This window comes from Macaca nemestrina, chromosome 6, assembly GCF_043159975.1.
Source record: "Macaca nemestrina isolate mMacNem1 chromosome 6, mMacNem.hap1, whole genome shotgun sequence".
In the NCBI taxonomy this organism is placed as follows: domain Eukaryota; kingdom Metazoa; phylum Chordata; class Mammalia; order Primates; family Cercopithecidae; genus Macaca; species Macaca nemestrina.
In genome coordinates, this window is record NC_092130.1 from 93,905,327 (window position 1) to 93,931,888 (window position 26,562).

A 26,562-nucleotide genomic window follows, 5' to 3' on the forward strand; every position below is an offset into this window, starting at 1 on the left:
ACTTTGGGAGGCCGAGGCGGGCGGATCACAAGGTCAGGAGATCGAGACCACAGTGAAACCCCGTCTCTACTAAAAATACAAAAAATTAGCCGGGCGCGGTGGTGGGCGCCTGTAGTCCTAGCTACACAGGAGGCTGAGGCAGGAGAATGGCGGGAACCCAGGAGGCGGAGCTTGCAGTGAGCCGAGATCGCGCCACTGCACTCCAGCCTGGGCAACAGCGTGAGACTCCGTCTCAAAAAAAAAAAAAAAGACTTACAAATTGGATAAACAGTCAAGATCCATCAGCGTGCTGTACTCAGGAGACCCATCTCACGTGCAGAGACACACATAAGCTCAAAATAAAGAGATGGAGGAAGATCCATGAAGCAAATGGAAAACAAAAAAAAGCTGGGGTTGCAATTCCAGTGCCTGCTAAAACAGACTTTAAACCAACAAAGACCAAAATAAGGCCATTACATAATGGTAAAGGCACGAATTCAACAAGAAGAGCTAACTATCCTAAATATATATGCACTCAATACAAGCGCACCCAGATGCATAAAGCAAGTCCTTAGAGACCTACAAAGAGAGTTACACTCCCACACAATAATAATGGGAGACTTTAACAACCCACTGTCAACATTAGACAGATCAATGAGACAGAAAGTTGACAAGAATATCCAGGAACTGAACTCAGCTCTGCACCAAGCAGACCTAATAGACATCTACAAAACTCTTCACCCTGTATCAACAAAACATACATTCCTCTCAGCACCACATCACACTTAGAAAATTCACAACAGAGTTGGAAGTAAGGCACTCCTCAGCAAATGTAAAAGAAAAGAAATGATAACAAACTGTCTCTCTCAGACCACAGTGCAGTCAAACTAGAACTCAGGATTAAGAAACTCCCTCAAAACCAGTCAACTACATGGAAACTGAACAACCTACTCCTGAATGACTACTGGGTACATAACGAAATGAAGGCAGAAATAAAGATGTTTTTGAAACCAATGAGAACAAAGATACAATGCACCAGAATCTCTGGGACACACTGAAAGCAGTGTGTGGAGGGAAACTTACAGCACTAAATGCCCACAAGAGAAAGATCTAAAATTGACACCCTAACATCACAATTAAAAGAACTAGAGAAGCAAGAGCAAACACATTCGAAAGCTAGCAGAAGGCAAGAAATAACTAAGATCAGAGCAGAACCGAAGGAGATAAGAGACACACACACACAAAAAAACCCTTAAAAAAATCAACGAATCCAGAAGCTGGATTTTTGAAAATATCTAAATTGATAGACCACTAGCAAGATTAATAAAGAAGAAAAGAGAGAAGAATCAAATAGACACAATGAAAAATGATAAAGGGGATATCACCACCGATTCCACAGCAATACAAACTACCATCAGAGAATACTATAAACACCTCTATACAAAAAAACTAGAAAATCTAGAAGAAATAGATAAATTCCTGGACACATATGCCCTCCCAAGACTAAACCAGGAAGAAGTTGAATCTCTGAATAGACAAATAACAGGTTCTGAAATTGAGACAATAATTAATAGCCTGCCAACCAAAAAAACTCCAGGACCAGATGGATTCACAGCCGAGTTCTACCAGAGGTACAAAGAGGAGCTGGTACCATTCCTTCTGAAACTATTCCACTCAATAGAAAAAGAAGGAATCCTCCCTAACTCATTTTATGAGGCCAGCATCATCCTGATTCCAAAGCCTGGCAGAGACAAAACAAAAAAAGAGAATTTTAGACCAATACCCCTGATGAATATCTATTCAGAAATCCTCAATAAAATACTGGCAAACCAAAGCCAGCAGCACATCAAAAAGCTTATCCAACACGATCAAGTTGGCTTTATCCCTGGGATGCAAGGCTGGTTCAACATATGCAAATCAATAAACATAATCCAGCATATAAACAGAACCAAAGACAAAAACCACATGATTATCTCAATGGATGCAGAAAAGACCTTTGACAAAATTCACCAGCCTTCATGCTAAAAACTCTCAATAAACTAGGTATTGATGGGACATGTCTCAAAATAATGAGAGTTATTTGTGACGAACCCACAGCCACTTTCATACTGAATCGGCAAAAAATGGAAGCATTACCTTTGAAAACTGGCACAAGACAGGGATGCCCTTGTTGGGGTCCACGTGTTTCCTAAACAAAGGAATGAACACACAAGACAACACAAGACAAGACAAACATGGCGGCCGCCTCGAATGGCATGCTCTGCTTTATTTTATACAGTCGTTTGTGGAATGTTGCCAAGTCACAAGACACATTGTTGTTTTTCTGACCTTTCCCTGACTTTCTGGATTTTCAAGATGCTTACACATAAACAAGCCCCCAGGGTCTGCTGTCTGCAGCTGGCTCCTTTGTCCTCCCTGTTTACAGGGAAGGAACTCCCTGCTTCGTTTGCAAGAGCAGGACTTATCGGGAATGCCCTGCTTCGTTTGCAAGAGCAGGACTTATGGGGAACGTCTCGTTTACGAGCACGTAGTCCGAGCACGTAGTCCTCTACGTGCCCTCTCTCACCACTCCTATTCAACACAGTGTTGGACTTCCTGGCCAGGGCAATCAGTCAGGAGAAAGAAACAGAGGGTATTCAATTAGGAAAAGAGGAAGTCAAATTGTCAGTGTTTGCAGATGACATGACTGTATATTTAGAAAACTCCATCGTCTCAGCCCAAAATTTCCTTAAGCTGATAAGCAACTTCAGCAAAGTCTCAGGATACAAAATCAATGTGCAAAAATCACAGGCATTCCTATACATCAGTAACAGACAAACAGAGAGCCAAATCATGAGTGAACTCCCATTCACAATTGCTTCAAAGAGACTAAAATACCTAGGAATAAAACTTACAAAGGATGTGAAGGACCTCTTCAAAGAGAACTACAAACCACTGCTCAACGAAATAAAAGAGGATACAAACAAATGGAAGAACATTCCATGCTCATGGATAAGAAGATTTAATATCATGAAAATGGCCATGCTGCCCAAGGTAATTAATAGATTCAATGCCATCCTGATCAAGCTACCAATGACTTTCTTCACAGAATTGGAAAAAACTACTTTAAAGTTCATATGAACCAAAAAAGAGTCCGCATTGCCAAGACAATCCTAAGCCCAAAGAACAAAGCTGGAGGCATCATGCTACCTGACTTCAAACTATACTACACGGCTACAGTAACCAAAACAGCATGGTACTGGTACCAAAACAAAGGTATAGAACAATGGAACAGAACAGCGCCCTCAGAAATAATGCCACACATCTACAACCATCTGATTTTTGATAAACCTGACAAAAACAAGAAATGGGGAAAGGATTCCCTATTTAATAAAAGGTGCTGGGAAAACTGGCTAGCCATATGTAGAAAGCTGAAACCAGATCCCTTCCTTATACCTTATACAAAAATTAATTCAAGATGGATTAAAGACTTAAATGTTAGACCTAAAACCATAAAAACCCTAGAAGAAAACCTAGGCAATACCATTCAGGCCATAGGCATGGGCAAGGACTTCATGACTAAAACACCAAAAGTGAGGGCAACCAAAGCCAAAATTGACAAATTAAACTAAAGAGCCTCTGCACAACAAAAGAAACTATCATCAGAGTGAACAGGCAACCTACAGAATGGGAGAAAATTTTTAGAATCTACCCATCTGACAAAGGGCTAATATCCAGAATCTACAAGGAACTTAAACAAATTTACAAGAAAAAAATCAAACAACCTCATCAAAAAGTGGGCAAAGGATATGAACAGACAATTCTCAAAGAAGACATTTATGCAGCAAACAGACACATGAAGAAATGCTCATCATCACTGGCCATCAGAGAAGTGCAAATCAAAACCACAATGAGATACCATCTCACACCAGTAAGAATGGCAATCATTAAAAAGTCAGGAAACAACAGGTGCTGGAGAGGATGTGGAGAATTAAGAACACTTTTACATTGTTGGTGGGACTGTCAAGTAGTTCAACCATCGTGGAAGACAGTGTGGTGATTCCTCAAGGATCTAGAACCAGAAATACCATTTGACCCAGCCATCCCATTACTGGGTACATACCCAAAGGATTATAAATCATGCTGCTGTAAAGATACATACACACATATGTCTATTGCAGCACTATTCACAATAGCAAAGTCTGGGAACCAAACCAAACGTCCATCAATGATAGACTGGATTAAGAAAATGTGGCACATATACACCATGGAATACCATGCAGCCTTAAAAAAGGATGAGTTCATATCCTTTGTAGGGACATGGATGAAGCTGGAAACCATCATTCTCAGCAAACTATCGCAAGAACAGGAAACCAAACACTGCATGTTCTCACTCATAGATGGGAATTGAACAATGAGAACACTTGGACACAGGATGCAGAACATCACACACCGGGGCCTGTCGTGGGGTGGGGGAAGGGAGAGGGATATCATTAGGAGATATACCTAATGGAAATGACGAGTTAATGGGTACAGCACACCAACATGGCACATGTATACATATGTAACAAACCTGTACGTTGTGCACATGTAACCTAGAACTTAAAGTATAATAAAAAACAATTAAAAATAAATAAATAAATAAAAGATAAGAATGACAGATGACTTCTCAGCAAAAAAAAAAAAAGAAAAAAAAAAACAACTAAAAAACTAGCCAGAAGACAGAGCAATGCTCTTAATGTACAGGAAAAGAAAAGAAAAGAAAAAGTCAATCTAGAATTCTCTACCCATTGAAAATAATTTTCAAAAAGACAGGCAAAGTACAGACTTTGGAAGATATGTAAAACCCGACAAAGTTCATCCTAGGCAGATCCGCATTATAAGGAATATTAAATGAAGTCCTTCAAACAGAAGGAAAATATTATTACACGGAAATCTGGATCTATATGGAGTAATAAATTGCTCCAGACCTGAACATGCACCATTACGTCCCACCTCCTAACACGGTTGCATTGGGGATTGTATTAGTCTGTTTTCATGCTGCTGATAAAGACATACCCAAGACTGGGTAATTTATTTAAAAAAAAAGAAAAAAGAAGTTTAATGGACTCACAGTTCCACATAGCTCGGGAGGCCTCAGAATCATGGCCGAAGATGAAAGGCACATCTTACATGGCGGCAGGCAAGAGAGAATGAGAACCAAGTGCAAGGGATCTTATAAAAGCATCAGATCTCTTGAGACTTAATACCACAAGAAGTGTATGGGGGAACCTGCCCCCATAATTCAATTATCATCCACCAGGTCCCTCCCACAACATGTGAAAATTATGCGAGCTATAATTCAAGATGAAACTTGGGTGGGGAAATAGCCAAACCATATCAGGGGTTCAGTTTTCCACACACAAATTTTGGGAGACTTATTCAGACCATAGCATTCCACCCCTAGCCCCCCAAATTCATGTCCTTATAACACACAAAATACATCCATTCCATCCCAATAGCCCCAAAAGTCTTAACTCATTCCAGCATCAACACAAAAGTCTAAAGTTCAGAGTCTCATCTAAATCAGATATGGGTGAGACTCAAGGAACAATTAATCCTGAAGCAAATTTCCCTGTAAAATCAAACAGGTAAGTTTTGTCGCTCTGAAACACAATGCAGGTATAAAACAGATATTTCTATTCCAAAAAGAGAAACAGGAAAAAAGAAGGGAGTTACAAGTCCCAGAAATGTCTAAAGCCCAATAAGGCATACAACATTAGATCATAAGGCTGGAAAATAATCTTACATGGCTCCATGTCCCACCTTCCAGATACATAGGAAGGATTGAGTCTCTAAGACTTGCACATTCCTGCCCCCATGGCTTTGCTGGCACAGCCCACATTATAGCTCTCACACATTTAAAACCGATGTCTGTAAGCTTTCCCAGGCTAGCACTGCATACTGGTGGCTCTTAGTTCTGGAGTATTCAGGTGGCCTTCTTCCCACGGCTCTACCAGGCATTGCAGTAGTAGAGAAGGGGGCTCTCAGCAGCAGCTCACACCCCACAGTTCCCCTGGGCATTGACTTCATGGGGACTCTGTGGCAGCCCCATCCCTGTAGCAAGTCTCTGCTGTCTAGGCCTTGAAGCTCTCTGAGACAGCCTCTAAAACTGCATCTATTTGCAGATAACATCACTGTCTAGAGAAAAAAATTATCAAAGAATCTTAAAAGCAAACAACAACAAAAAAAACCACCTAGAACAAATAAGGGAATTTAGAAAGGTTGGAGAATATACAGTTAACACAAAAGAAGTCAGTTGAATTTCTATTAATATATACTCATAATGAACCACTGTACAAATTTAAAACATAATACCACTTATAACAGTGCCAAAAAGATTGAAATACTTAGGCATAAACCTAACAAAATGTGCATAGGATCTGTATGCTAAAAACTACAAAATTCTGATGCAACATTTCAAAGTAAACTTATATAGATATACCATGTTGATAAACTCTAAGACTCAATTTTTTTCATAATTAGAGTAAAACTGATTTTAAAAGTGTAAAAAGTAACTAAATTATTTAAAATAAAATTTTTCAAAAAAATAAAGTTGGAAGATTCATGTAACTCAATTTTTTTTTTTTTTTTTTTTTGGTGAGATGGAGTTTCACTCTTGTTGCCCAGGCTGGAGTGCAATGGTGTGATCTCAGCTCACTGCAACCTCTGCCTCCCAGGTACAAGTGATTCTCCTGCCTCAGCCTCCCAAGTAACTCGGATTACAGGAATGCGCCACCACACCCGGCTAATTTTTTAGCATTTACTAGACGGGGTTTTACCATGTTAGTCAACCTGGTCGTGAACTCCCGACCTCAGGTGATCCACCCACCTCGGTCTCTCAAAGTGCTGGGATTATAGGTGTGTGCCACGACGCCCAGCCCACATAACTCAATTTTAAGGGTAAGGATGTAGCTGCAGTAATTAAGACAGTGTAGTGTTGGTGGAGGGACAGACACATAGATCCATGAGGCAGCATAGAAAATACAAAAGTAGACCCACTTAAGTCCAGTCAATGATTTTTAACAAAGAGGCAAAAGCAATTCAATGGAGAGAGGAGAGTCTTTTCAACTAACGATGTTAGAACAATTGACATTCATAGCCAAGAAAGTGAACCTCAACCTCATACTTTATACCAAAAGGAATTCAAAAATAGATAATAGATATAAACGTAAAATACAGAACTACAAAACTTTTAAAAGAAACCATAGTCAAAAATTTGTATGACATAGGGTTAGGCGAAGAGTTCTTAGCCATGACACCAGAAGCAAAAGCATAAAAGAAAAATAGTCAACAAATTGGACTTCATCAAAAATAAAAGCTTTTGCTCTACATAAGACCCTGTTAATAAAATGATCAGACCAGCAAGAGACTAAAGAAGATAGTTACAAATTACACATACAACAAAAATACAATCAAAAAGGGGTAAAAGATTTGAACAAACACTTCACCAAATGGGATACACACATGGCAAATAAACACATGAAAACATTTTTCAGCACCTTAGCGATTAATGTTCATAAAAGCCACAATAAGATACCATAACACACCTATTAGAACGGCTAAAGGCAAAAATTTTGACAATACCAAATGCTGATAAGAATGCAGATCTTATGTATTTCTGGTAAGAATGTAAAATGGTACACCCATCTGGGAAAACAATGTAGCACTTTCTCTTAAAGTTAAACACATACTTACCATACAACCCTGCATTCACAGTGCTAGGTATTTATCCTAGAGCAGGGGTCAGCAAACTGTTTCCAAAAGGGCGAAAGGTAAATATTTTAGTCATTATACACCATAGAGGACTCTGTTGCAACTATTCAACTTTGCCACTGTAGTACAAAAGTATACACAGACAACATATTAAAAAAAAAAATAAACATGCTTGCATTCCAGTAAAACTTTATTTCCCAAAATGGGCAGCCAATTCACAGGCTATTGTTTGCCAACTCCTGTACTAAATAAATGAAAATTTATGCTCACATGGAAACCTGTACATGAATGTCAAAAGCAGCTTTCTACTAGTCAAAAAAGTGGAAACAACCTAAAGGTTTTTTTCAGTGAATAAATGAATAAACAAAGTGTGGTGCACCCATGGCATTGCACGAAGTAATAACAGACTACTCAACAATAAAGAAAATGATCTACTGATACACTCAACAATTTGGTGGCTCTCAAAAGTATTATGGTCAGTAAAAAACAGCCAATCTCAAAAGGATGTATATTGTACAATTCCACTAATATTCTCAAAGTGGCAAAACTACAGTGACAAAGAGTAGATTGGTGGCTACCAGGAATTACATTGGATGGATAGTGTGAATATAAAGGCGGTAACACAAGGGAATAAAGAGGTTTCTTTGAAGCAATAAAAGAGTTCTGTACCCTGACTATGGTGGTAGTTACATGAATCCACATGTAGAACAAAATTCACATAACTATATGCCAAAACAACAACAAGAACAATAAAAACAGTGCACATAAAAACTGATAAAAATCTGTGTATAGTCTGTAGTTAACAGTATTGTGCCGAAGCCAATTTACTGCTTTCAATAATGTACTACAGTTATATATTGTTATCATCGGGAAAGCTGGGTGAAGGGTACACAGGACCTCTGTGTACTACTGTTAAAACTTTTTGAGCCTAAGGTTATTTCAAAATGAAAAGTTAAAAAGGTAAGTTAACTGTTAAAAGTAAAAATAATATTAATGTAACACTAACTGTGAAGTGTGTAAGATATGCAGAAGAAAAATGTATGACCACAACAGCATAAGCTCATAAAAGGAGAAATGAAAGTATGATGCCATAATATCTGTGAAATGGTATATCACTTCAAAGCATACAGTGATAAGGTAAAGATGCATACTATAAACCCTAAAGCAAACATAAAAATAGCATAAAGATGAGTTATAGATAACAAGATAACTAAAAAGATAAAATAGAATGATAAAAAATACTTAGCCCAAAATAAAATGGAGAGGAACAAGTAAATAAAATAAAGATGGAACAAACAAGAGATAGTAGATTTTTAAACCACCATTTTTTATGTAATTGTCAATAATTACATAAAACATAAATGGCCTAAACATCCCAATGGAAAAACACAGATTGATAGACTGAATTAAAACACCACCACCCAACTATATACTTCCTAAAAGAAATCTAGTTTATATAAAGAGAAAAATAATTAAAAGCAAAAGGATGAAAAAATATTCCATGCAGACTGCAATCAAAAGAAAACTGGAGGAGCGTAAGAACATGTATAAAGTAGATTTTTAAGACAAATAACATCATAGAATTAGAGGGTCATTTCATAGTGACAAAGAGGGCAGCTCATCAAGACAGCATGTCAAAGCTTAATGTTTTACACCTAATTAACAAGGGCTCAAAATACATGAAGTAATCTCTGATATTACTTCAAGGAGAAGTAAGACAAATACAGAATTACAGTTCTTGATTTTAATACATTATCAGTCACTTTTAAAAGAAGTAGACAGAAAATAAGCAAGAATATAGAAAACTTAACACCACCAACCAACCTGATCTAATCAATACCCAAAAATTAACACTCAAAAATCTAATAACACCCAAAAATAGCAAATAAGTATTTCTTTCAAATGCATATAAAACATTGAACAAAGGTTACATTCAGTGCCATAATACAAGTCCCAATAAATTTCAAGGGATTCAAGTCACATAAAGTTTCTAACAACAATGGACCTAAATTAAAAACGAGTATTGGCACGATATCTGTAATAGCAAACAAAACTGAAAACAAAATTACAATCTACTAATTAATTCAAGGGTGAAGACTAAAATGAAAAGGGAAATTAGGAAATATTTTAAATGAAAATGAAAACACAACATACCAAAATGTGAGGAATGAAGTTATAGTCGAATCTGGAATGAAATTTAGATCCCAAATTGTGTATCAGAAAAAAAGGAAAGTTTTAATTCAGTGACCTCACTTTCTGCTTCAAAGTGATAAACCTAATATAAAATGTATAAGATCTATAATTTGAAAACTATAAACAATTGCTGAGTAATTGATGAGACCTCAATGAAGATTTATAAATTCAACACTACTGACATTGTTTCAGATAATTTTTGGTATATAATTTTTGGTATGGAAGGAAACCCTGCACATTATAGAATACTTAGCAACATCTCTCTGCCTTCTTCCCATTGGATGCCAGTTAGGAGCTGCTGGCCGTGACAATCAAAAATGTCTTCAGACATTGCCAAGTGACCCTAGATGAGCAAAATCTCCCCTGGGTAGGAAACACTGACCTAAATAAATGGATGTACTATATTTATGAGTCAGAAGGCTTAATATGGTTAAGATGTCAATTCTGTAGATCCAATGCATTCCCAATTAAGATCCCAGCAGACTTGTTTGGAAAAATTGAGAAAATAATTCTACACCTCATAAAAATATTTGAAATAATAGAATAACTAAAGCAAATTCAAAAATAACAAAATTGAAGAACTTATACGACATGATTTCACCAGACTTCATGATTTATCACAAGCCTAAGTAATCAAGACAGATTATGGCTGGCACAGAGCTAAACAAATAGATAGATGGGGCAGTACAGAGTCCAAATATAGACCAATAATACATACAATGGTTAACTGATTTTCAACAAAGTGCAAGAAAAATACAGCGGGGAATTCAACAAATGGTGCTAGAATGACTAAATAGTCATATAAAAAATGAACTTCAACCCATACATTAAAGTATATACAAAAATTAACTCAGCCGGGTGCGGTGGCTCAAGCCTGTAATCCCAGCACTTTGGGAGGTCGAGACGGGTGGATCACGAGGTCAGGAGATCGAGACCATCCTGGCTAACACGGTGAAACCCCGTCTCTACTAAAAAATACAAAAAAAAAAAAAAACTAGCCGGGTGAGTTGGCGGGTGCCTGTAGTCCCAGCTACTCAGGAGGCTGAGGCAGGAGAATGGCGTAAACCCGGGAGGCGGAGCTTGCAGTGAGCTGAGATCCGGCCACTGCACTCCAGCCCGGGCGACAGAGCGAGACTCCGTCTCAAAAAATAAAACAAACAAACAAAAAAATTAACTCAAAATGTATCACAGACTCTAAATGTAAAAATCTAAAACTATAGAGTTCATACATGAAAGCATAAGTCTGTAACAAGTTAGGCAAAAATGTATTAGAAGTGATCTCAAAGCAAGATTAATAAAAGAAAAAAATTCAGTTCCTCAAAATTAAGAAATTATCTGCTTCTCCCACAAACTTGGAGAAAGTATTTGCAAATTGTGTATCTGTTAAGGATATGAAGAGTTCTTCAAAACTCAGTAAGAAAATAAGCAACCCAATAAAAACAAATGTAAAAGATTTAAACCAATATCTCACTATAGAAGATACACAGATGGCAAATAATATCATTAGACATTAGGGAAATGCTAATTTAAAATATGAGATATGGTCACACACCCACTAAAATGTCTAAAATGAAAAATCTGACCATACCAAGTAATGACAAGGATGTGGAGAAACTGGAACTCATATACTGATCATGGGAATGTAAAACAGTACAAACTCTACGGAACACTGTTGGGCAGTTTCTTCAAAAATTAAATATATGCCTACCATATAACCCAACTATTCTACTCCTATATATTATTCAAATAAAACATATGTCCATACAAATATTTAAATGTTCATAGCAGCTTTATTGGTTATAGTCCAAAACTAGAAGCAACCCAACTGGTGAATGCATAAACAAATTGGGGTATATCTATAAAATGGAACACCATTAAGCAGGAAAAAAAGAATAAGTTATTAAAACTTACAACAACATGGAGGAATCGCAAAACAATTATGCTGAATAAAAGAAATCAGACCAAAAAAAGAAGTACATACTGTATGGTTAAATGTATGGATAATGTAAACCAATCTATAATGACAGAAATCTGATCAGTGGTTTTCTGGGGACTGAGTAAAGAGGTAGGAGAGAGGGAGAAAGGAATTACGATGGGTACAAAAAAATTTGAGCAGGTTAAGGACTTATCATCTTGATTACGGTGATAGTTTTATGGGTATGTACACATTTTAAAATTTACCCAGTTGTATACCTTCTATATGCACATTTTATGTTAATTATATCACAATAAAGTTGTTAAAAATTAAAACATACCCACAAAAAGATTTAGACATGAATGTATATAGCTGCTTTATTCACATCAACCCACAACTTGAAATCACCATAAATGTGGTATATCTATACAATGGAATACTACTCAGCAATGGAAGGAATGAAATGCTGATATACAGCACATAATGAGACATCTCAAAAATGTTATACTATGCAAATAAAGTTATAAGCAAGTATATACACTGCACAGTTCCTTCCATTCATATGAAATTCTAAAACATGTAAAGCTGATCTATAACGACAGAAAGCAGCCCAATGGCTGTCTGGGGCCTTCAGAGTAGGTAGGGTTGGGAGAAGAAAATGGGTAGTTGGGCGCCTGACTGCAAAGAGGCTTGAAAGTGCTTTCCTGAATACTGAAAACTGTAAACTCACCATAGGTACATTTAATTGTTCGTAAATTATCCCTAAACAAATTTTTTAAAAATTGATTTGGGATTCATAAAACAGGCCTGAATTTTACTCTAGCTTAGCTTACTACCTCTGTTTTCCTTAGCAACTCACTTATACTTTCAGCATGTATTGTTTCATGTATAAACAGTGACAATACCAAGTGCATTTGATGAAGTATGAGATTGCATGCTGAAGCAGATTAACTGAAAAAAAGCAAATATTAATATTATTAAATTGAAATGTCCTTTTACAACACAGTTTTTACATGCTACTTTCTACTTCTGTTTTTGTTGTTGTTGTTGTTGTTGTTGTTGCTGTTGTTGTTGTTTTGTGAGACAAGGTCTCACTCTGTCTCTGTCGCCCAGGCTGGACAGGCTGGAGTGCACTGGCACAATCTTAGCTTATCTCACTGCAGCCTCAAACTCCTCAGCTAAAGTGATCCTCCCACCTCAGCCTCCTAAGTAGCTGGGACTACAGGCATGTCCCACCATGCCCAGCTAATTTACATTTTTCTTTTTTTGTAGAGATGACGGTCCCACTATATTGTCCAGGCTGGTCTCAAACTCCTGGCCTCAAGTGATCCTCCCACATTGGCCTTCCCAAGTACTGGGATTACAGGCATGAGCCACCATGCCATGCCTTCTTCTGCTCTGTTATTATGCTAAGTTGTTTCTTTTCTGAACAAAAAAGTTAAGATATAATGACTTTAAAATATTTATCAAAGCAAACATTTTAAATAAAGGCAGAAAAATATGAAGCAAGAAATAAAATAGGTCCATAAACAAAAAATAGTATAACTAAACATTGATATTTTTGTTTTTCAAAGTAGTTCTAAAATTTAATGTATGGATTAGCTAGAAACCGTATACTTTTAATGGGATTTCTTCACCACTTACATTACTTAGTCCTCACATTCCAAAAAGATCACAAAATTATACAGTGTTTAGTATCAAAATAGCACATGTACACAAATACTTTTATGACCAAAATAAAGAATACTATGATTTCCTTTTCAGACATTCAAACAACACATCTGCAACCCATATTCCCACAGACCTGAAAGTCATTACTATTTTTGACAAAATCTTTGGCAGAAGACACAATAAATGCTACAATTCTGATATTTCATCTGCAAATAGCCCTTTGAATTCAGAGTCCCTCAAACCACAGGGACACATGGCAATAATATAGGATTTTGGACTGCTGTTTTAAAAAAGAACTCTGGATGTTTATTTTGGCTAACTGGTTTTACTTCATTTTCATATATCTGAGAAATGTCAGTTAAATAATGTGGGAAGGCTGTCTGAAACTTAGAATGGATTTTCCACTAAAAAATAAATAAAAACTTATAAAATATAGTGAGATAGAGCAGGATATACCTTATGTTGTAACATTTCTTAAATTGAGATGACTGAAACCCTTATTTGTAATGAAATACTAAACAAATATCCTTGCAACAAAAACAACAAAGCCTTCTGAATGATGTTTCAATCTTCCCTAAATGTTAAATGCATAGATTGCTACTTGACCCTCAATATCCATCTTCCAGTTTTTACACAGTAATTAAAACTTCTGTGCACAGGATGCAGCTGAAGATTACATTTCACGGATTCCCTTGCAGCCAGGTGAAGCTATGTGACTACATTCTGGCCAATGGGACGTAAGCAAAAGGAATGTATCAAATTTGGGAGTGACTATCTTAAAGAAAAAAGCACATGTTATTTCCTGTCTCTTTAACTGGGTCCTGCTGCCTCAAAGGTGAGCATAATAGTAAAACTAGACAAGTTATCTTGGACTATGAAATAAAAACTATCTGTTAAAAATTACAAAGTAGACTGTTGGGCACACTGACTCATGCCTGTAATCTCAGTGCTTTGGGAGACTAAGGTAGGAGGTTCTTGTGAGCCTAAGTATCAGAGGTTACAGTGAGCTATGATCACATCACTGTACTCCAGACTAGGCAAAAAAGTGTGACCCTGTCACAATTAAAAAAAAAAAAAAAAAGCCAAGGCAACAAAGAAGCCTGTGTCTCCAAAATCATAAAACCATCATATTAACTCAGGACTGCCTATTTGGATTTTTATATCACTGAAAAATAAACCTCTATGCTATTTAAGTACTAGGGGAAATGAGGGTAAAGAAATAGAAGACTTTGCATTAATTCTACTAGAGACTTGTAGCAAATTCTAGTGTTTTAGATATTCACTATATACATGTGTGTGTGTGTGTGTGTGTGTGGAGATGTATATACATACAGATATATATATGTACTAAATCATGTTTAATTTTTCTTCAAACCTCATGGCTTCCTTCACTGGGGAACAACGAAAACACACGAACACAGGGAGGGGAACAATGCATACTGGGACTGGTCAGGGGGTCCAGGCAAGGGGAGAGCACCAGGAAAAATAGTTAATGCACGCTGGGCTTACTACCCAGGTGATGGGTTGATAAGTGCAGCAAACCACCATGGCACATGCCTACGTATGTAACAAATCTACAGGTCCTGCACATGTATCCCAGAACCTAAAATAAAATTAAATTAATTTTTTTAAGAAAGACATATCCTTATAGCCAAAATGTTTATATATACATACATACATATACATACATGTATAGATATGTATATATACATACATATACATATATATGTATATACACATGTATATATACATACATACATATACATATATATGTAGCTCTACAACATGTTTGCTGAGCTGGAATTAATCTAAGAAATCACTTTAAAATTTTACAGATGAAAAAACAGAATCATGAGGAAGTTAAGGTTAAATGATTAGCCCAAGTTTATTCTTATCAAAAAGAATTAAGTTCTTTGACTCATAAATGAATTTTTTCTAAAGAAACAGAGTGAGATATGAAAGCAAACAAGGAAGATGAATATATTATTCATTAAGATGCATTGTTAGCAGGACAAAGTCTGTATGGCAAAATCAGGATAAATTGTTAAAGGTAGAGGGAAAACAGTGACCTAAAGCACACAAATGATCTCTTGTGTGAGTGACAGTCCTTGTGCTGAAGAGATGAGGAGTTCCAAATGCTGGCACCACAGTATGCTTTCAACCAGAACAATCTACTGTTAAATGAAGAGCACTAGGCAGGAAGGGTCACATGGGTTCACACTCTATGGAGAAAAGAAATTAGTGTGTAGCTGTTCACCCGACATTTATTCAAATGAGAATGAAGCTAAAATGAAAGGATCTATGTTATCTATAAAGAAAAGCCAATTAACGCCTAAGGGAAGTTTAGGGAGGATAAGCTCAAAAGCAATCTCATGAAAATTTTGGACCCACTGCTCCTAAAACATGTGTATAAATATTGACAAAAAGTTTAAAATTTAAAATATTTCACTACATTAGAAATTGGTAATTCTGGCTGGGTGCAGTGGCTCACGCCTATAATCCCAACACTTTGGGAGGCTGAGGCAGGCGGATCACTTGAAGTCAGACCAGCCTGGCCCACATGGCACAACCCCGTTTCTACTAAAAATACAAAAATCAGCCAGGCATGGTGACATGCACCTGTAATCTCAGCTACTCAGGAGGCTAAGGCAGGAGAATCACTTGAACCTGGGAGGCAGAGGTTGCAGTGAGCTGAGATTGCACCATTGCACTCCAGCCTGCATGACAGAGCGAGGCTCCATCTCAAAAAAGAGAGAGAGAGAAATTTGTAATTCTCTCACTCAGACAAACCATAAGATAGTATTTTCAAAATATCAGGTATTTTTGAATACTAAAATAGTGGTTACTTCCTTTTAAGAAAAAAAAAAGAAAATTTGTTATAAATATAAATTTCAAACAATTCTTATATAAGTTAGATATCCAAAATGTTCAAATTGTACAGTGAACACACAATTAGATACACAAAATTTCTTGAACTGATGGCAATAAATGTCTAAAATCCTGACTCTCAGAGGTATGCATCTGGGAGCAACTCTTTGTCACAGGGGAGCAACCTTACATTAAAAAACAACAGAACTCACAACTTTTTGAGTTGAATTTATATTCATTCTTTTCCTTTCTTCTAAGTTTAGGAGGTCATTTTTGGCAACAATCAGATGTCTGTGTCATCAAGAAAAGTATTACAAACTCCTCAATTTTTAGGTCATCCAAGCAAAATTAGCTTCAAAAAAGTATTCTGTCTGCCATGTTTCATTCCAATTGTCTGCAATTTTTTTTTTTTTTTTTTTGCCAGCAGATGAATTTATGAGATATTGTCACTCTGAAATCAGTTTGCAGAAGCACATCCTAAATACTGAAGATAACCATGACACTTTGGCCAAATGAATTTGTGATCTCTCAGCTGCATCCATCCATAAGGCTGACAACAGCACTGGAAGTTTTACCTCATTTAAATATCCAAAATACCTCTCAAGTAAGTCAAGCCATGAACAAACTCCTCCTTATCAAACTGTTCTGAGAATAGCCTTTTCTTTCTCATAAACAAATAAATAAATGAATAAATAAGGAGACAGCTATTTAGACTGCAATGTAGTGGTTTAAGACATTCTGTAGGGAACCAGCACACTTTTTGCATTGCTGGTAATCTTTTAGGCTGTTTCCATTTCTTGTGAACACTTCTTGAAAAGGTAGTACCTGTAGTTCAAGATGCTGGCTCTGATAAAGTTGTTTACTTTCAGGGTGGCAAGCAAAAATCTTTCAGGATTATTATGAGTCTTTGATGCTGATAGATGCCAAACCAACTGTAGAAGACATGAATCAAGAGGACTTAAAGCTCTTTCTTCATAGAAGGAGTAAAACCTGATGTATTGCCAGCCATGGCAAGTACTCCATCTAGGCTGATATGGTTTGTCTGTGTCCCCACCCAAATCTCATCTTGTTTTTTTGGTTTTCTTATTTGTTTGTTTGTTTTGAGACAGAGTTTTGCACTTGTCGCCCAGGCTGGAGTGCAATGGCGTGATCTCAGCTCACTGTAACCTCCACCTTCTGGGTTCAAGCCATTTTCCTGCCTCAGCCTCCCAAGTAGCTGGAATTACAGGCATGTGCCACCATGCCCGGCTAATTTTGTATTTTTAGTAGAGACATGGTTTCTGCATGTTGGTCAGCCTGGTCTGGAACTCCTAACCTCAGGTCACCCACCCACCTTGGCCACCCAAAGAGCTGGGATTACAGGCATGAGCCACCACGCCCGGCCTAAATCTCATCTTGAATTGTAGCTCCCATAATTCCCACACGTTGTAAGAGAAACATGGTGGGAGGTAATCAAATCATGGGGGTGGGTTTTTCCCATGCTGTTCTCATGAAAGTGAGTAAGTCTCATGAGATCTAAAGGTTTTATAAAGGGGAGTTCACCTGTACATGCTCTCTTGCCTGCCACCATATAAGACGTAACTTTGTTCCTCCTTCTCTTTCTGCCATGATTGTGAGGCCTCTCCAGCCACGTGGAACTGTGAATCATTTAAACTTCTTTCCTTTATAAATTGCCCAGCCTCAGTTATGTCTTTATTAGCAGTGTGAGAACAGATTAATATAAATGCCAACTGTACCAAGCCCCATCTTTTACCATGTCAAAAATATCAAAAGCCTTTCAGCCTTCCAAAATGTACCTCACTAATTTGGAATTATGTATCAATATGTATGAAACAGATAAAAACTAGAAAATGGCTGCACAAAATAATGCTAGTTGTTACATGCAAATGTTTAGTGAATGGGAAATGGCATTGATCCCAATTTGGCAATGATCTGCTTCAAAATATTCGAAGAGTCTGCACTTCTGTAATATATAATATCATCTGATTGAGCTTGGGCCATAGGAAAGAACACTTACGATAAATAACAAAATTGTAGTAGCTAGTTCCAACCTTCTTACTGAACCTATTTTAAATTACCATTTTAAGAAACACAGCATATTGAAACTTACATAATTTGACAGCTAATTAGAAAATGTTTATTTTAAATATAAATTACTAAGGCTAGTTTCTCTGTATTATTCCCTACATGATAATATATATTTATAATCATTCCATTTGTTTCTTCAAATGTTTCTCTAATGAAAGAAATCTCTTTAATTATTCTGAATTTAAAAGGTTGTTTTAAAATAATTTTCTAAACTAAGTTGAGCTCTAAAACAAATTCTCAATAGCTATTTGTTAACTTAACGTAGCAAACATTTCCTTCCCTCTCCTTCAGAAATGATAGCTCTCACATATGACTAAAAACCACCAGCTAAAAAAACAAATTCAATATCTATTCAACTTAGGTAAAATATACAAATAATTAGTGCAAGACTTTAATAAATAAACCACCTGCCTTGATCTGAATTGGTGCAGGAACTGAGCAGAATAAGTAGCAGATAATCTTGTCTGCAAAGCTTAGGCTGCAAATTATTTCTATTTTAATATTTTTAAATCTGACAATATAAATAAAGTATCCTTAATCCTGACTATGTATTTTTAAATTTCAAATACACTCTAATAAAGTAGAAAATAAGTCATAATTATTTGATATTCAAATATATTTTATTTCTTAAAATCAATATTTCACAAAACTTATTTCAATAAGACCTGTCACAATGGCTAAAACTTCTGATCCCACCTTTTTCAAGATTATAATTAACTCTGTAATACTTTAAAATTTTTCAAGCATTAAAAACTAAATATATTTTCCAATAATTATTTTTCGTGATTCATTAATATATTTAATGACTTTAGCTTTGAAGTCTCTTCCAATTCGGAAACTAAGTACTTTTCCAGCTTTTGCTTCTGAGGTGTTCTGGGAATAATACAGTAGTTACTTAAATTTAAATATAATCCCTCAATAAGTGCTCTGACATTTTACTATGTAACATTTTGGAAAGTTTTACTTACTGAAACATCTTTCAGGTTTTTCTCAAAGAAGAAATAACAAGACTCTTTAGAAAAATTAAATGTGTATACATCAGCTGGTCCTGCTCCTGACACCAATGCTTTTCTCAGTTCATCAACATATTTCCCTTTTTCCATTGCCATGTCATCAGCTTCTTGGGAAATCTCTGATTCAGAAACTATGGGAAATATTAACAAAAGTTTTAAAATGAAAAGTAAATGACTACACATGAGAAAATATTAGTTTATCTGTTAGTACTAATTTATCACGTGTAAGAGAAATTTAAACAAGTAAAATCAATCCCTATACTACACATTTTTAAATCAAGTTATTCCTTTTTATTGAACTAGCAATTTTTAAGAAATGCATTAATGTAGACTCACAACTCATGTGAAATACATTAAACCCTTGACATTCTTTCTCTGTCCTCAGATGAAACACATTGTAAGTTATTACAGAAAATTCCACTTTGTGTACCTGCTCTTAGGTCAAAGCCAGATAATTTCCTATAATGAATAATAAGCTCAATATTTTATAACATCTTCCTTCCTTGCATCAAAGATTCAATAGTCTACAGTGTATTTCTCACTCATATGAGCAGGGTAAAACAAAAGCAAAAGTGGAGCTCATTATTCTCATATCATGTGCCAACAACAGAAAATATGGATGAAAGGAAAATAAGGAAAGAATGGGAAGGAAACTAAAATGTACTGAGCATCTCCTCTGCAACACATACTATACTAGAGATCTGGCTTCCAATTCTCTTATCTAGGTATTTTTAAAGCTGATGTTTTATCTATCATTGAGATTTTTGTTTCAGTAATCATATTTTCAGTTCTAGGTATTATCTTTGTTCCTTTGCCATTATATCCTGTTCTACCCTACCCTTCTTTTAAATATTTAAATAAACGTATTTTAAGATCTCTTTCATTTCTGTATTTATGTGTGGCTCCTGGAGTATAAATTATGTTTCTTCTATCTGTGGAAAAATTCTTGTTTTACTTGTTTTCCTTTCATGCTTTGTAACGTTTGAGTACGGCTTGCCTCTAGCCAAAGTGGCAAGTGTTCTGGGAAGAAGTGTTCTTAAATGAAGGTTGCTGGTTTGCCTTTCTGGGGGTCATTACAAGTTTCTCAGTTCGAGACTAGTTTTGAAAGTTAATTTCTCACCTTGATTTTTACACTTGAGGCAAAGTGTTCCATTTTAAACCTTGCATACACACATAACACAGGTTTAGGGTTCTGATTTTTCTTGAGACTTTTATTCACTCATAGTCCTTAGGGATTGTTCTATTTTTTTTTTTTTTTTTTTTTTTTGAGACGGAGTCTCGCTCTGTCGCCCAGGCTGGAGTGCAGTGGCCAGATCTCAGCTCACTGCATGCTCTGCCTTCCGGGTTCACGCCATTCTCCTGCCTCAGCCTCCTGAGTAACTGGGACTACAGGCGTCCGCCACCTCGCCCGGCTAGTTTTTTGTATTTTTTAGTAGAGACGGGGTTTCACCGTGTTAGCCAGGATGGTCTCGATCTCCTGACCTCATGATCCACCCGTCTCGGCATCCCAGGGATTGTTCTATTTTTATGCTGCATCCTCAGGACAGAGAGTAGTAGTTTTTTTATAAGATTATTTTATTAACAGTATATTTTTCCAGGTTCCTTTCTTTATACTGAGAGCTCAACTCCAATTCCATAAGAGGTCTGTAGCCTCAACATTCCACTTCACTCAAACATTATACTCACTGTCATCTAGACGTGTATCTAGTTCAGATATTCCATGAATGTACAGGTAAGCTTTAATTCCCATCAATTACTTTGGTTTTGAAATACCTCTTCAAACATGGCATCTGAGGTTTTCCCTTTCTTACACTCAAAAGTGGCAATGGGTCTGCATATTTGTTTGTTTTTAAAATTACAAGATTTAATCTCGTATTTGTTGGAATGTGTGTGTGGTTGGATGGTTTCCTGTGTTAATTTAGGCTATCACAGTAATAATAAAAGTCCCATATGGTTGTATAATTTCATACTTATGCATTACACTTATCTATTTTAATTCCTTATAAAACTGAAAAACAGATATTATTTTCATTTTGCAAAAGAGAAAACTGAGGCTCACAGAGATCAAGTAATAGTTTAGGGTGATGTAGTAGGTAACTGGTGAAGCTGGGATTAACTCATGTCTCTCTGGATGTTTTATTTTGAGGTGAAGCAGAGATATGAAACATTGGATAAATTATTTCCATCCATAATTTTGAAAAACAACATTAGTATAAAATATTACAGAATATAAGGAAATCATGATTAAAGTATCCCTAAAATGGAAGACATATTTTCATACCTTTGGTCTCTATGCTATCAAGTGTCTGGAAGACCCATGACAGTCAATGAAAAAGGGAGTCTTGAAAGGTACCAATATATTTTATATGATCAATTTTTGATAACAAGTTTTGATAATAAAATATGATTCTCATACTTCACACAACGTTTGAAACGAGGTAAGAATAAAAATAGCTTATATTCATATATTAACAGCTTCTAAAACACTTTCACATTTTCTCTATTGGAAGCGGACATATTTAATATGATCATCACTATCAAACCTATTTCAAAAGCCCTAGTAGCTCTTCTAAAAAAACAAAAATAAGAAGATAAATGCTTCCTATTTAAGGAATAATTTCATATTTTATGTTTGCATTATGTTAAAAAGTACCTAACTTTAACTCACCAATACCTAGGAAGAACAGTTATTTCACAGAGAAATAGGAAATAAATTTGCAGATGCCATCTTTAATGCAGTCATAGAAAAACTTGAAGAAAACACAAAAGAAAATAGAGAACAACTATTTAAAAAGCATCTAGTTAAAAGTATTCTAAATTTCATTAAAATGAAAAGATACCTGTCTGAAAATATGTAATCATTCATTCATTCATTCCTAAAATGCTAGCCTATGGAGCTCAAATTCAAGTGCTAATATCTTAGATAACATTTTAGATATCTTGTCAGTTATCATCATAGATATCCTCTTGTTTTCCTCTCCCAATGAATACTGTGCTGATTATGGAATATTTAATTTTTGAAGGAGAAAAAAACATATGAAAGGAAATTATATAAAACAAGTATTTGTTCAAAAATGTACTTGAAAATTTCCTATAAAAGTAAATGTGGAAATCTGACTGCCTACATAGGGCTTTAATCCTGAAAAACCAACCTGGTCACCAGTTTTGAATTCTGTGCCAAGAACATCTGGAAAAACTACAGCTGTAAGCATTCGATGCTCTAAAACTTCAGTGACCAAGAATAAAAGCAATGGAAATAATAAAATTCAGCAAGAATGCATCTGAACCACATAATAAGGCATAAAACATGAGCAGGGCAACATGACCAAAAAACAAGGAACCATTCTCAGACTAGTAGGAGTCAGACTGAGACTCACTTTGACACTGAAAAGCATCACTTTTGCAGTGTTTATAGTTAGATGAAGATGTGAGGAAAGAAGATTTTTTTCCTTCAGATACCTACATATAACTAACCAAAAGCCTGCACACATCCTAAGCTTGTACTGGAGCTCAGAAGACATACAGTCTTACCATACCATTAGGATTCCAGTTGGTATTGCATCATAAACCCATTTCATTGCTTGATTTATTAAAGTCCTCTTTCCACTGAGTTCTGTCATTATTTCCATATAGGTCAAAAAATATTAATGCTTAAGATAATTATAAGTGGATCTAGTTAGTGGATAATAAAACAATTAGTTAAGTTTAATTTACTCTTTAATAAACTTGAAACTACTCCAGAGATGGGTGATACAAGTTTCCCACTGCCAATAAGAATTCTTATATAAGTCACAGTCATCGATCATTAACCCACTTTGTGACTTAACCCTGTGATATAACCCCCTGTAATATTGATGTGATGATAGACCACATGATAATTAGATAATTGGACCTTAAAAACATTCATTAGATAAAACATTGCTAATGGACATCAGTAAGTTTAGTGTGGGGGAGATTAAAAGGAAACTTACATCCTTTTAATTTCACTCAAATGAAAAGAGAAAAAAAGTTGTCCAAATTGAAGGTTGCAGCAATCAAAATGTTGAACAAAAAAAACAGGATGAGGTATAGGAAGGAAATCCATTTCCACGTTTCAATTATTTAATTGTTTCAATGTCCTCATTGAATTTGATTTTATTGTCTACATGTAAAGTACCAGATCACATTTACGGAATAAGCCTTAACTAAACATGGGCACGCTGTTATATTATTGGATTTCCTATTTTGTCCCTGATATGTAAACAAGAAAATAGAAATGAATGAAGGCATAAAACACATGAGAGATTTAAACATTATTAGATATTTTTGAAAATAAAATGACCACATAGTACACTATAAAATTTTCTGTTTTCAAGCGTGTTTGGTACAGGAAGCCAAAATGTTAACAATCTACCAAAGAATACATAAGTTTGATATCACAGTTTGTCACTCTAAATTCCATTAGCTAAAAAATAAATGGTAGAATATACTGCAGTTATGATAAATGTCAACAATAAGTAAATATAAAACTGGAGTTTTCATTCAAAAACATGCTAACTCTAAAATGAACAATTTATTTTCTTTTTTCTCAGACCAGTTTTATATATTTGAGACATCCTTTCATTCTTTCAATCAAAAAAGTATTCATTGAGAACGTATTTCGTAGGTACTGGTCTAGATAATTGCGTAGAGTGTTGACAAACCAAATGTGTCTCTTACGCTCAATATAGATCTATACTGTCTAGTGAAACGATAATTCATGTTAATATCATTAAGAATGATGCCAGCACAATTTGTATGATATAAATGAAATGTTCCATAAATTTAAGATCAACTTACATTTCTGGTTAAATTAAGAGATAAAGAGTTAATGAAGTGCTCTTTTTCCCCCTAATACTTAGTGATAAAAAATTTCAAATAACATATTATCATTGATTTTTGTCTTGGTGAATGAGCCTTATGGACTAGATTAGAATTCAGTCTCTTCTTTTGATAATTAAGGTTCCTGAAACACTATAAGGTCATCTGTCTGACAATAACTTAATATATGGAATATGCCATTTGCCAATTAGAAATATCTAAAGTTATAAATACAGTATTCCTTACATACAAGCAACCACTTCCCCTAGGATTTGTTTCCAAGCTGTGTTGTTAGAACTGCTCTTCTCACCCAGATGACCAGCATTAATCTATTGCCCTGGTCTTTAGCCTTATATACCCTTCACCCTAAAACAAGAAATATTGTCTTCTGAATTGGCATACATAAAATTAAGCTGACCAATCTTCTACTCTTGAACTGCAACTACCAACCTGATTTCTGATTTCTCTTACAGAGAAATGTGTAGCTTAAATAGATATCATAATAAGTACTGCAAATATTATCCCTGAAAATTCTGTATTTTACAGGAATCCCTACATCAACATTACTTGTTCTGTGTCAAAAAAGACAATTTTTTTGAAACTCTGTAAGTATAAATTCAATTTGACTGTGTTGTATAACAGAATTCATAATGCTCAAGAAAGAAACAAAATTGTACAATGTAATTTTCAAGATGATATATAATAATCATGGTAACAAATTCTAGAGAAATATTTCTAAAGTTAATAGAAGATATAAATAGTATACAAATTAACATGAAAAAATTATCGTACAGAAAACATTATTCACAACATAACTCTAGAAAAGACTTTTGCATGATTATAAAAATAGTTCTTTAAATCTTTCAATAAGATACTTTAGAAGAGTATTAAAACTTCCTATATAAGGAAAATATAATTCTAAATACTTTTACTTTATATCCATCATGTTCCATACATGATTTGATGGTCATTAGCATTTTTAAAATACTATCAACAAAGAGTTAAAAAATAAAAAATGTATTTCCTAAAAGCACAGCCAAGATCCTAAATATGGGTGTGAACCTTGCATTACAAATTTTTAGGCTCTGGTCCTGTGTTGTTACAAATGTAATACATGTTCATTGGGGAAAATAAATAAATAAATAACCTACCACTACTCCATTGCCCCAAGGCAACACAAACCCATTTACCTAACCAATCTCCTTCCTCTGTCCCAGACTTCTTCCCTGGGGTCCTGAGAAAAGATATATTTAGAAAGTACTATTTATATTTTCTATAAAGAGATCATTTTAAAACTCTGAACAAATCCAAGTTACTAAGATTCAAATGGTAACCAGAATTTTCTAGGACACATTCTTGTTTTTCTATTACTATCAATTAGAGAAAGTGGCATTAAATATTACAAACCTGTATATAAATTTGACAGCAATAGCAAGTAAAATTCGTATCTTACCCAATATCTATTGGAGAAGTATCCCTGAGGACTGAAGAATAGCACACTCAAATTTTACTTTTAAAAACTTTGTTTTTAATATTACCTGTCCCAGTCCATGCTGAATGACCATCAGTAAGTGTAATAACAAAACCAGATTCCAGTGTTTTCTCCCAAGATACTTGTAGAAAATGAGCAATATTGGGTTCAGAAGTAAGATGGATTCTGCTTATTTTTCTCTCCATTTCTTAATACCTGTAACAGGAGAATACAATTAATATTTTTAAAAGAAACTGTAACTCAAATAATGATGTTTTTCTGTACTGGCCTCTCAGCTACATAAACACCAAGGAAATAAGAAAATAAGCAGAACAAAAAAGCTGTATAATAGGTTCAACCATTAGATTCAATCATTAAATTCAGTAAATAATATATTCATTCAGTAAATTCATAGTTTTCTTCAATATTAATTCACAATTTTTACAGAGGAGAAAAACAGAGGCCCATAAATGGAAAGTGATTTCTCCAAGTAATGAAGATAAAAATTATCATCTCCGCTGGGCACGGTGGCTCACACCTGTAATCCCAGCACTTTGGGAGGCCAAGGTGGGCGGATTGCCTGAGGTCAGGAGTTCAAGACCAGCCTGGCCAACATGGTGAAACCCCATCTCTACTAAAAAAAAAAAGAAAGTTATCATCTCAACAATATGCAGAGTAAATTTTACCATTTATTTTCCCCAGATTCAACAGGCTGTTTCTCTACCACAAAAGAAATGGTTGCAAGTACTTGTGAGAATGACCTGGAAGTGATCTCACCACTGAAATATTGC

The 26,562-nt window shown here is 35.3% G+C and overlaps 1 protein-coding gene across 5 annotated transcripts in view; it reads right to left on the reverse strand.

The window, feature by feature from the left end:
- Positions 1-26,562, reverse strand: part of LOC105475044 (X-ray repair cross complementing 4) — a 292,455-nt gene that overhangs the window by 237,270 nt on the left and 28,623 nt on the right. For 4 of the 5 annotated variants that reach the window (XM_071098712.1, XM_071098707.1, XM_071098710.1 and 1 more), the window contains exons 2-3: positions 25,839-25,987; positions 19,417-19,592 (exon numbers count right to left, since the gene is read on the reverse strand). In XM_071098712.1, coding sequence (XP_070954813.1) covers positions 19,417-19,592; positions 25,839-25,977 — 315 coding nt within the window. In that variant the 5' untranslated portion in view covers positions 25,978-25,987. Of the gene's footprint in view, positions 1-19,416; positions 19,593-25,838; positions 25,990-26,562 lie in introns of those variants that run through there. The other variant, XM_071098711.1, reaches the window with a different exon arrangement.